The sequence below is a fragment of the Misgurnus anguillicaudatus genome, chromosome 13, assembly GCF_027580225.2.
Source record: "Misgurnus anguillicaudatus chromosome 13, ASM2758022v2, whole genome shotgun sequence".
NCBI classification, from domain to species: Eukaryota; Metazoa; Chordata; class Actinopteri; order Cypriniformes; family Cobitidae; genus Misgurnus; species Misgurnus anguillicaudatus.
Genome location: NC_073349.2, coordinates 9,817,024 through 9,830,349, shown reverse-complemented (window position 1 = coordinate 9,830,349; position 13,326 = coordinate 9,817,024). Strand labels below are relative to the sequence as shown.

The window sequence follows — 13,326 nt, the reverse complement described above, 5'->3', positions numbered from 1 at the left end:
ACTGCTTTTCTGAACTACACTGCGACCCAGTGGACAGAAAGAGAACTACAATCAGACAAAAACAGGGGCCTCATTTATAAAGCGTGCAGAAATGGGCCTTGAAATGTGCGTAAGCACATTTATTTATTTATAGAAAACAAACTTTACATAATAAGTGCGCATTATATGGACACTTAAGACCATGCGTATGCACTCTATTTAAGCATGTTGATTTCATATTCTGGTCTCATTTGTTTGCCTGTACATAGTATGCTTTATTTTTAAGGCGTGTACTAAATTAGTTCTTTTGGTCATTGGTTAAGTACCTCATAATGCCTACGCCGCATAATGCATTGTCTTTATTATGTTTATACTGTATATGGGGAAAACACTTAACCTCCTAAAAGACCTGAAGGTAGTGCCCACTACTAAAGATGAAGAGCAGGTGGCCCATTATCAGGACCATGAGGAAATTTATTTATTTTTTTGCACCATAATACTTAATTCTGTGTAACTGGAACCTGATGTATACAAACGTGAACAATTACAATGCTTCATGTTCAAAGAAAAATATTTGGTTATTATATGTATTGGTTCTTCTTAACCCCAAAATAGCTGAAAGAAATCTGAAAAAAAGACAAATCAAAGCTTGGGTCTTAGGACGTTAATGCGAAACTTGTTGGCTTCGTCATATTTTAGTGCTCATCTGCTTGCCTATATAGTAGCCTATGCTCAATAAGGTATGTACTGAATTTGGTATTTAAATATTGCAGTACTAATGCATTAAGCCATGTTCAGTGTTTTGAAGCACTTACTACATTAGATGCACTCGTAACGATGGACATACCACAGATCTCCACCATCTCCCAACCCTCTGAGCTTGATTTTGGTAAAATGTTAATAATAGAATGACACCTGCAACTGGGCCATATATAAAACCAAAATATCTACTTTGACAAGCAGTTTAAGTCACTTCCATATTAGCGTCACAACAGAGATCGGAAAGTTGCCTCCTTGATGGAAATATACATATTAAAAAATTAGGCCTTGTACGCTCCATATAATGTTTTTTTCCTAGAGGAGATGAGGTGGAAATGCACATATGCCCTTTTTTAACACTTTCGCTGAGGCATGGTTTTATAAAACTGCCATATATGCGTACACTCATTTTAAAGGGGACATATCATGACAATCAGATTTTTTTCTGTTTAAGTGCTATAATGGGTCCCCAGTGCTTTAATCAACCTAGAAATTGTGAAAAAGAAAACCCAGTAACATAGTTTTGGTAAACCATTCATTCTCATTCTAATTGAAATTTAGTTCCCCTTGTGATGTCAGAAGGGGATAATATCGCCTCTTAATCTGCACTATCCAACCATGGCACTGCAATTTAGTGCGGAGATCAGGACACACCCAAAAACGGCACATTTTTTGCCCACACCTACAAAGTGACAATTTTAACGTTATAATAAATTATCTATAGGAAATTTTGAGCTAAAACTTCACATGTATTCTGCAGACGCCAAAGATTTATTTGACATCTTAAAGTCTTGTGATACCTCCCCCTTTAAGGATGAAATTATATAAAATAAAAGTTTTATAAATGAGACCCCAGATATTTTTATTGCCATACAATATATTTATATATATATGTGACTGCCTATGTAATCTAATTCTGAAATTAACAGCATCAAAGTTTGATTTTACATTAATTTCAATCGCTGACACTGTCAATATTAAAGATTACATGGTCGTTACATTATGTAGGATGATTTTATGTAGAAACCAGTAATGTTATGACTTTTTCACAGTCAGGTTCACACATTTTTTTTCTTGGTATAGATAAACTACACCTGCACAAATAAATAAAAAAAGTCATTCTGGTCAAACAAAATCTTTCTGAAGTCCATGTTTATTTAAATCTCCACATTACAACCAGAGTATCACACTCATCATAACCAAACATCAGCACCATCTCCATCTTCTCAGACATTCGACTCGACTCTGGACATCACACTGTTAACATCCGACACAATAATGGATCCGATAAAGCAGGATAGTACAATGATACATGCGTCAAAATCTCAACTAATGCAGAACAATGAAAAAGGAAACATGATATAACTTGATCAATTTACCTTGAAAAGTAAAAGAAACCAAAAAAAGTTGTTTTGAAAAGATCCTGCTAAGACTACGTCTGAGAATCGCAAGCATTATTGTAAATATGGTGACAATCCAATCTTAACACTGAAACATTTGAACATGTATAGATAATTAATGAATTTTACACATTTCTTGGGTGTTTAGCTTAATATCTGGGCAAGAACCAACAGGCGGTCAGTGAAGTCAGAACAACGGCTCAGACAAACAAAACGTAAAATCATCTGATCGTCGGAATGTGCAGGGCAGGATGACGTCATGATCCACATACTGTCGTAACATCCATCCTGCCTTACAATAGTACATACAACATGACAGACATACAGACTCACTCGACCGCTGATATTTTTAAAGCATGAAAGCGTTCTGCAAGTGCAGAAAATGACAACTTAAGAAAACATCAGTTATTAAAAGAAAATACAGAAATTGATGCGGGACAGGAGATAAAAACAAACAGGCGTTGAATTTTGTAGTTTTTACATTCTTTGATGTTTTCCCCACGTCCCCAAAATATACAATGAATATATACACATTATATTCATGACACAAAAAGGCAATCTCTATTGGTTTCAACACTCCGCTGGGTTATTTCAATCCAGCGCCGGGTCAGAAAGAGACAAACGCAGCCGTTGGGTTAAATTAACCCAGAAAATTCGTTCCAATAACCCAGCATTTTGGGTGTAAACAACCCAGCAGTGGTTAAACTACAACCCAGTGGGTTGCGTATGTCCCTTTTTGACCCAACGCTAACCCAGAATTTTCTTATCCGAGTCTTGGCAAAGTGGCCAAAACGGTGGCCGACTCTAGGCTCAACCCCCCTGAAATGATACGATTTGATTTTAAGCGTCACTATTTGACTCGTTCACAAGGGTAAAGCCATCACATATCAAAACAGCGATATTATCTTGAAATTACGAGGCCTGTAGTTAAATCACTGAGGGCGGGCGAGAAACCTTCTGACATCTACTGTAAGACCCGAAAAACGGGCACGACATCATAAAATACCGCCAAGTGAGCTTATTCGTTGGGAGGTCGGTGAACAGACCCCATCCCTGACCCAATAAAAACTTAAAACAATGGCGGTCACATATAACCACTAAACTTAGTTTTTTTTAAAAAACTTCAATTTCTGCTTAAAAGAAAAGGTTCATAAAAATATATTTATATATATATATATATATATATACGCTTTGTGCAGTACAAGTTAGTGCAATTCAAATTTCCCCTCTTGTTCTTCTCATTGGCACTTAGTGAAGGTTGTGATGATGAGACGGACGCGCTCTTCTTTCTGACCAAGAGAAAAGAAGAGTTCCTCCGAGCTGTGATTGAACAATACGCTTTGATTGACATTTGGCATACTTTATGTAACTTGGCCAACTGTGTCTTTGATTCCCGTCATTTACAAAAGCATTTAAATCTTTTGATTGATCTGATACAACAACTATGATAAAAATTCGGGGTTTAATGTTTTCCAATAAATCAGATTTACACATCTAGTCACTGTAAGCTTCAAGCGCTAACGTGAACAGCTTAGATCTGGCTTTGCTCATATATTGGATTGGGTCAAGACACCACATTGTGTGCCCACCCAGCTGTATAAGCTGCATAAGGACACAAAGACATCACATGATCATCTCTATTATGAAGAGAAAGCAGAAGTATAGCACGTGTCAGAATGTACATACACATCTGCAGAAGTCTGATATATGAACACGTATAAGTTAACTGTATATAAAAGTTTAATCTTGTGGTCTAATTCAACAGTTTGATTTGAGACGTATATTACAAAGTATATGTGCAAAACATGAAGCATATATGTAGAGTCTAATATATGTAGCCATACTAGTGACAGAGAAAATCAAGTAAGCATGCAAAAATTGGTAAGATTTATGCCAATTTGTTGTATTTTTAAACTATATGTCGCTTATACAGTGCTCTCCATAAGTACCGGGACGATAAAGGCAAAATTGCTCTGTTTGCTGTGGAGTCAGGAAATGTTTAAAAGAAGAGTTTGGTTCCAAAACGAGATAACTCCGTTTTTAAAATTTTTTTGTCAAAACATTTTTAATATTATGTTATAATGTTTTATTGTACTTCTTAGCTGTATTTTTTTCATTTATGAAGGCTTAAATCAAAACAAACTTACTGCAGTTTAATATTAATTAACAAGATTTTTGACATTTTTGAGATATTTCATTTTGAAACCAAACTCTTTAAAAATTAAAGTCACATTTTATTTTTCACCTGTTTTAACATATACAATTTAGCATGAGTGTTGAGTGATAAACTGTGTCCTGATGCATTAATGTGTAGTATTAGTCTGAGTCTTGCATTTGGTGACAACACACATACGTCAGTATGAAAGGTTGTTGTTCTTTTTTGGAAAGCATGTATGTGTTGAAACAATCAAATGTAATATTCTTTATATTGAAAAAAAAAATCAATTTAATAAATTTTTTAAGGTAAGTGTGCAATCAATTTATTTAAACTACATTTAAACAAAAGTTTTAATTTTATTTTTTTCTAATTTTTTTGTTTAAATTTAGAATAAATAAATTGATTGCAACCACTTACCTTAAAAAAAAGATTAAATTGAATGAATAATTTTTTTTCAGTGTACTTTTGCCTTATCTTTTCTTGTCAGCACAGCGGCTCTCCTGATTTTGCCGAGTGGTTGAACATTATGTTGACAAAATTTCAATCAACCAATCAAATTTCAGAAATAAGTTTACAGTTTGTTTCAAGTTTAAGCTGCTTCTAGACCTTTACTTTTCACTTATCATTTTCCTCTGATTTTAGGGTACAGTTATGGTTAGGTTTGGGGGTGGGTTGAGGTTTTATTTACAAAATATATTTACAATATGTTGCCCTGAGGACATGTTTCATCTTTTTTTTTGGTCAAGCCTCCATAGTAAACAGCAATTTTGCCTTTATTGTAAAAAAAATGCAGCATATTGTTAAAACAACTTAATTTTGCAAGTCAATTCAACTTACTATTTTAAGTTTTGACCTGTGAATGTTTTTTTTTAGTTATGTTTTTAGGCTTTTTTGGACTTTATTTAGACAGTATAGTGGAGCGTAGACAGAAAAGTGTTGGGTGGAGACAGGGGAGCGGGATCGGCAAGAAACGTCAATCGAACTCGGGTCGTCGTGAGTACACTGGTGCTATATGTCGGCGCACTAACCACGGGGCTATTGGTGCTGGTGGACCTGTGAATAGTTGACATAACTTTTAAAAACTAGTTAAAAAGTTGTTTAACTTAACTTTTTAAATTAAAGTAGCATAAAAATATATGTTGATTTGACAAAAATGCTGCATTTTATATACAGCATTATGCAAAGACTACATACAGTGTACTTATGGAGGGCACTGTATGTACAAATATGTGACATTTTTATATCTGTGAATTACATAGTGATCAAAAGTTTACATACACCTACAAAAATAAGATTTTTGAAAATTAAGAATTATTTAAAGATTAAAGTCTGTCCATAGTGTAAAAATATGAATAGCAACATCATACAGTCACTGGTGATGAACAGGAGACAAAGATGCAGAAGATGCTGAAAAGCAAAGATTCTGCAGAACCTGGAGGATTTTTCTGAAAACCAATGGAAAGATTAATGTCTCGGGACATACGGAAAACATGGGATCGGAAAACATAAAAAAATCGATTGATTGTCCAGGTAACATTGTGCAGTATTAACAATCAGGTGTATGTAAAAGAACGGAATTAAAAAACAATCCAGAAATTTACTCACCACCATGTCATCCAAAATGCCGATGTCTTTGTTCAGTCGAGAAGAAACCACGTTCCTTGATGAAAACATTCCAAGATTTTTCTCATTTTAATGGACTTTAATAGAGCCCAACATTCAACACTCAACTCAACACCCAACAGCCTCCCTCAACGGAGCTTCAAAGGACCACAAACGATCCCAAACGAGGCACAAGGGTCCCATCCAGCAAAACAACCGTCACCCTTGTCAAGAAAAATAATAAATATCCACTTTTAAACCACAACTTCTCGTCGTGATGCGCCAGCTGACCCCACGCAATACGTCATGACGTCAAGAGGTCACAGAGGACGAACGCGAAACTCCGCCCCAGTGTTTACAAGTGTGTTGAAAGAGGACCGTTCCGACGTTGTTGTATGTCAACTGATACTAATTAGTGTCAGGTTATTGTTTACAATGGTCCGCAAATGTGCGTTTTATATATGTAACACGTGACCTCCTACGTCACTACACATTTACGTTAGGTCGCGCTGGACCGGATCTAGACGAAAAGTTGTGGTTTAAAAGAGCATTTTTTTTTCTTGTCAAAAATGACAATCGTTTCGCCAGACAAGACCCCCACGCCTCGCCTGTGATCGTCCACAGACCCCTGAAACTCCGCTGAAAAAAACCGTCAAGTGTCGAGCCAAGTATCAAATGTTGGGCTCTATTAAAGTCCATCAAAACTAGAAAAATCCTGCAATGTTTTCCTCAAAAAACACAATTTCTTCTCGACTGAACAAAGAAAGACATCAACATTTTGGATGACATGGTGGCGAGTCAATAATCTGGATTTTTTTAAGAAAATGGACTAATCCTTTAATTTTCCAGATTCTGCAAGGTGTACGTAAACTTTTGATTGCCACACTGTTCCACATGTTTACATATATCAGACTTCTGTATGGTGCATAACAGTACTGATCATTCGTATACGTTTTTTCTATGTGCTGAATTAGACATCAATAATTACTTTATAGGAAGTGCAGTGTGGGATAGATTTGCCACAAAGACTAAACAACATATGCAGGAAGTTGTACATTTGTGTGGAAAGCCCTAGGTATCGCGGTACTGGATCACACAACATACAGTAGGGGTGTCTTGTTGTAGCTGGTTGGACATAAAAACATTTTCCTCAACAGCAGATTGTCTTACATTTGAAGGTTTATGGCGAAGTAAAGTGCCTGCCATGAAATTAATACTGTGGACTGATAGGAATAAACCTGTTAGCTTATGAAGATGCTGCTAAACTGGAAGGGGCAAAATGATTTTCGGTGCATTAGCGTGAAGAGAGGCCATTTTTACATTCTTGCACTACAACTGCTCGTGCTGAAGTACACACAAGGCTCTCTCTCTCTCTCAAAGGCTCATTTTTCTTTAGAGGTATTACGAGACAAAACTTTAGCGAAGCGTGTTGAAATAGTTCTCGGCTACACCAACGCACCAAGTGCACAAGAAACCTTAACGTGATTTCCAGCACGAAACAGCGATGCTAAAATGTGTATCAAAATACGAAAGCGAATTATTTTCATGGCTGTTAAAAAGTGCTTGTAGGCAAAACGAAGCGTTAAATCCATACACAGTTTGCCGAGTACGATGTCAAATTTTACAAAAAGCGATTTTGTCCACGTAAAACAAACATTGATTTGATTTGTTGGATATGTGTAACCATAGCTAAGAGGGTTAACTGCTCGAAACACTCGATACAAAATCGCAAACGTTAGCTTACAGAGTTTTTAACAGTTAAAACTGCCATGTATAAAGTCTGCCACACATAAACACCTCAGCTTAAGCTTCAGCTACTGTAATAAACGACAAAACCTGCATCTGAAAGTGTCTTGTTTCTGGATTTCGTATGCAAAATCTTCCTTTTTGCCTTTATATAACAACGCATATAACGCAAAAGCTGATATGCTTATTTTTTCGAAAACCTTTTTCACTTTTATCTTTTTTCTTCAGTTTTTTTTATTTTTTAATAAAATCTCAGTGTTCCGCTACGGAAGCTGTAGGAAAAACAAGAGCACCCTCTTGTGGCTCGGAGGAAACGGTGACGTTTAAACGCCACGTCCCTCAGAAGGACATTACGTCAAGCTCTCGCAAGTCATTTCTGAGAGTACGGACAACAAGCGGTGCTCGATTCGTGGGAACACCGGTGATAGAGAAGCACAATTTGAAGGAGTGAAAGTTCAAAGCTCAGTCAGTAAAGCGTTGGCAGGCCTTCTTCCAACGGCACGCCGTGCACCACAGGTCCCTCTTCTCCATGCCGTATACCTTCCGACACTTCTTGGCTTCACCGCGGGGTTTCCTGAGGGAATCATTTGCACACACTGTTATTTAGATCGGCTGCGATCCGAGACATGATCTCCATATTTTACGAGTTGGCTAATTCGTATGAAGTTATCGTTTACATTTATCATTATTAACGTCACAGGAGTCAAGGCAAATCGTACAAAAATGTACAAATGTAGTCGTACCAATTAATACGAATTAGAGCCACTTTTCGTAAAATATGTACGTATTGCCGTGAAATAGCGTTGGCATATCGTGACTCTAGATGTGTAAACGCGTGGGTTTCCTGCTTCCATTACTGGGTTTGGCAGTGGCGGTGCTGCTGGTGTGAGTTTTGCTGCTGGTGGTGGTGGTGGTGTGGTTTACAGGTTGTCTCTTCTCGCCAATGCTAACAGTGCGGATTTGAGTCATCGGGCCCTGCGAAAGCATTTTTTATGTTAAAGGTAAAACGTTTGCAACGTTAATTGTAGTCTTTGCTTGAAAAATTGCGTTAGCAGCACACAGGTCATGGGTTTGATTCCCACAAGATAATGTATACGTTGTAAGTCAGCTTGGATAGAAGCGTCTGCCAAATGCATTTCCGTTTCTTTAATGCTGCGCGTTGCACACAATCCTTAATAATAGCATGTGCTCATGGCGAGTCCATATTAAAGTGATTTTTGACAGCTACATGGATTCATTACCACTATCGTCTGCAAAAGCACCTGAGACAGGAAACCGGAAGCTATGCAAGTGCAAAAGACCCCAAAAGACAAAGAAAGACAAAAGAATGAAGGGGTTACATGAGGTTTACAGGATGTGAAGTCTATTTGATGTGACAAACAATTGTGCCCGGGGGAAACAGAGCATGCCAGAAGTAAAGACGGAATGAAAGTAGCCATCTCACCGGTAGCCCTTTAAATATAACAGGGGGCGATTGCCAGGATACACTGATCCTGTCCTCGCTGTGAGGCGGTTCGGAGGGCATGCTGGGAATGCTGACAGGGGTTGTGGCCTGAAAAACACAGTGTGTGTGTGTATGAAGCTAGATTGGCAAAGCCATGCAGAGAAAACAAAGATAATATAATGTTAATCACAACCCATTTGTAATCCCTTTTAAAAGAACAGAGAAGAATGAAGACATGTGATGGTTAGAAACAGATCAACCTGACCAAGTCAAGTGTACATTGTACTAACTAACCCATAAAAACATATAAAATATCAAGGAGTGTCAAGTGAATGATGAGGCGATCCCTCAAAACACATGATGTTCTGCAATACAACCATTTTTAACCCTTTAAAGGTGCAGTGTGTAACTTTTATAAGGATCTCTTGACAGAAATGAAATATAAAATACATAACTATATTATCAGGGGTGTATAAAGACCTTTCATATTGAACTGTTATGTTTTTATTACCTTAGAATGAGACGTTTTTTATCTACATACACCGAGGGTCCCCTTACATGGAAGTCGCCATATTGTGCCGCCATGTTTCTACAGAAGCCCTTAAGGGACAAACTTTTTAACTAAGTTGTTTCCGACGATGACATGTTTGTCCGGGGGTGGCTATCGTAGCTTCTCTATGCGTTTTGGTGAAAGGTGGACTAAAACGTTGGTTGCAATTTGCAACCTCACCACTAGATGCACAAAAATTTACACACTGTACCTTTAACTGGCACAGCCCTTTTTGAGTGAGGGGTTGGTGAAAAGGTGATATACACCTTTAAATTAATATAACTCTGGCATTTTTTTTGGTCTAGAAGCCTAATTTTGGTTTTAATTTTGGTATTTTTTTGTTTTAAAGAGACACGTTTTTTAAGGAAATGTACGGAGGTGAAAATATTCATTTTTTTAAAGTAGTTTAAATTTATTAGTAATAAATAAAAATGCAATATAGTATTATTTTTAATACATAAAATTGTAAAAAAAAATGAGGTTTGTGCTGGTTTGCTTTGAGGTTTGCTGCCTACTTGTGTCACAAATGAATAAATGACAGTTACTGCATTATTATTACTGCTAAAAGGTTTTGAAATATGAAAACTACATTCTTAGACCTTTCCAACAATATATAGTTTGTCGTGATAGATTAACATTTACATAGAAAATATGAAAGTAAACGTAGGTGTCCCGCTTACGGGACAGCGCCAATTAACGGGTTAATGTCCGCAGTTGATGGCTCGTAAATACCAACAACCCAGAAGTACTTGAATGCAGCATTAGCCACTAAAATATGTCTATTTGTCATTTTATTACTTGCTTAACTACCCAGCTTAAAGGGTTAGTTCACCCCAAAATGACAATTTGATCACAAATCACCCACCCATGTGTCGTTCTAAACCACTGAGTCCTCCGATTGTCTTCAGAAAACATTTTTAGATATTTTTGATGAAAACCGGGAGCCTTGCGACTGTCCCATAGATGGCAGCCTGATAAAGCCCAGAAAAGAATGAAAGACCTCGCCAAAAAGGTCCACGCGCCATCAGCAGTTGAATAATAACATTATGAAACGCGTTTACTTTTGCGAGTAAAGAAAATAAAACAAACGATTTTATTCAAGAATTTGTTCTCCTTATTGGTCGTTTAAAGCGCGTTCACGAACAGAATATGGCGATGCGCCGACGTCACCTGCTGACATAGTTGCCAATGTTTTTTTCCCTTTTTCGTGTTTTTTATTTATTTAAGCCATTATGCAAACATAATACTTAAAGGAATAGTCTACTCATTTTCAACATCAAAATATGTTATTACCTTAACTAAGAATTGTTAATATATCTCTCTATCATCTGTGTGCGTGCACGTAAGCGCTGGAGCGCGCTGCGACGCTTCGATAGCATTTAGCTTAGCCCCATTCATTCAATGGTACCATTTAGAGATAAAGTTAGAAGTGACCAAACACATCAACGTTTTTCCTATTTAAGACGAGTAGTTATACGAGCAAGTTTGGTGGTACAAAATAAAACGTAGCACTTTTCTAAGCGGATTTAAAAGAGGAGCTACATTTTATGGCGTAATAGCACTTTTGGGAGTACTTGGACTCGCCTGAAAAGTCCGCTCCCCTTCTCACTATCATAATGGGAGAGGGAGGGTGTTACTGCGCCCAGTCGAAGTACTCCCAAAAGTGCTATTACGCCATAATATATAGTTCCTCTTTTAAATCCGCTTAGAAAAGCGCTACGTTTTATTTTGTACCACCAAACTTGCTCGTATAACTACTCTTCTTAAATAGGAAAAACGTTGATGTGTTTGGTCACTTCTAACTTTATCTCTAAATGGTACAATTGAATGAATGGGGCTAAGCTAAATGCTATCGAAGCGTCGCAGCGCGCTCCAGCGCTTACGTGCACGCACACAGATGATAGAGGGATGTATCAACAATTCTTAGTTAAGGTAATAACATATTTTAATATTGAAAATGAGTAGACTATTCCTTTAAACAACCTGTATAAATGCACAAATTACCTGCCAGCATACATACACAGAATATGGTGACGTCAGTAACATGCGCCGTAGTCTGCTCCTAAACGCGAACAAATTGTTGAATAAAAACCCCTTTGTTTTGCTTTATTTGTGCACAAAAGTGTTCTCAATGCTTCACAATATTACTATTGAACCACCGATGGCACACGGACATCCTGCCGATGTCTTCCATTCCTTCCGGGCTTGATTGTGTAAATCAAACTGCAGTCTATAATATCTAAAAAAAATCAAAAAATGTGTTCTGAAGACAATCGGAGGACTTGGTGGTTTAGGGCGACACATGGGTGAGTGATTTATGATCAAATTGTCATTTTGGGGTGAACTAACCCTTTAATTATTTCCTCTATTAACCGCACTTACAAATGAATAAATATATCGGGAATCTTTATTTTTATAGACAGGCCGAGAGGTTGAATTGCACAGTAATAACTAACACAGAGCCTCATTGGGAGAGATTGAAACAATATGATGTTTCCAAAGTAAATACACAGACATCTACCCACACAGTGACAAGGCACCCCGATGAGTGTTTAATCTCTATCCAAACACCTCACAGCCATAATATACTGAATACACACTTCACTGTTTGCTGATATGATTAACCAAAACAGACACTGTGTTTGAAAATGAATTAGTATTCCAACCAAGTTTGCACAAATGCGTTTGCGATTGGAACTGAGACGTTACCTGGTAAGCGTGGTCAGTGCGAATGTGGCACAGCGCGGACGGCGCTGATTGGCTGAGTGGGGTGTTGATGACATGGGCCGGCTCAGAGCGAAATGCATCACAAGCCAGGACAGGAAACACAGGGGGCGGCCCGGATGTAGTGGGGGAGGTGGGTGTGAGGTTGGACAGCCCCTCCGAAAGCGTATCCATGTTCACCTCGATTTCCGAGTAATAAAAATCCTCCTCGCCATCGCTGTAATCGGAATCTCCATTTCGCCTAAACACACAAACACTATGTTTTAACGCTTTGTTTTTCATGCTGGCCAAAAAAGTTTTTCCCCAAAATTTGTGCAGACCCAGATTCAAAAGTAAGAAGGGTGATTCAAAAACTGGACAGTTAGTGAGTTTTTTTACTCTTAGATGTATAAAAAGTGTCTGTAACCTTAAAGGGATTCTGTCATAATTTACTCGCTCTCATGTTGTTCTAAACCTGCATGAATTTCTTTTTTCTGATGAACACAAAAAAATATATTTTGAGAAATGATGTTAAACACACAGCAGTAAGTGACCATGGACTTCCATAGTAGGAAAAATATTTTGGAAGTATTGTAATGAATGATGAAGAAAATATTTTGATTAATGATGGTAAGCACACAGTTGATGGTACCCATTAAATTCCATCATATTTTTATTCCTACTATGGAAGTCTATGGTCACTATCTGCTGTGTGTTTACCATCATTTCTCAAAATATCTTCTTTTGTGTTCATCAGAAAAATGAAAAACATACAGGTTTAAAATAACATGAGGATGAGTAAATAATGACAGAAATTTCATTTCAAAGTGAACTATCCCTTTAACTCTAACAGACACTTCAGCATGCAGCCACTAGGGGGAGCAGCGCCATCATCATAACAGAAGCTTACATTTGGATGGGAAGGTCAGGTAGCAACAAGAGTCTATAAAAACACTCTTACTCCTTCCATCAGAATGCGTTTCTC

The 13,326-nt window shown here is 37.4% G+C and overlaps 1 protein-coding gene across 4 annotated transcripts in view; it reads right to left on the bottom strand.

Annotated features, from left to right (window-relative positions):
• Positions 1 to 1,873: 1,873 nt before the first annotated feature.
• slc2a4rg (SLC2A4 regulator) overlaps positions 1,874 to 13,326 on the bottom strand; it is an 87,950-nt gene continuing 76,497 nt past the window's right edge. Inside the window, exons 6-9 of one of the 4 annotated variants that reach the window (XM_073874979.1) lie at positions 12,348 to 12,603; positions 9,089 to 9,226; positions 8,492 to 8,619; positions 1,874 to 8,221 (exon numbers count right to left, since the gene is read on the bottom strand). In XM_073874979.1, coding sequence (XP_073731080.1) covers positions 8,107 to 8,221; positions 8,492 to 8,619; positions 9,089 to 9,226; positions 12,348 to 12,603 — 637 coding nt within the window. In that variant the 3' untranslated portion in view covers positions 1,874 to 8,106. Of the gene's footprint in view, positions 8,222 to 8,405; positions 8,620 to 9,088; positions 9,227 to 12,347; positions 12,604 to 13,326 lie in introns of those variants that run through there. The other 3 variants (XM_073874980.1, XM_073874981.1, XM_073874983.1) reach the window with 3 other exon arrangements.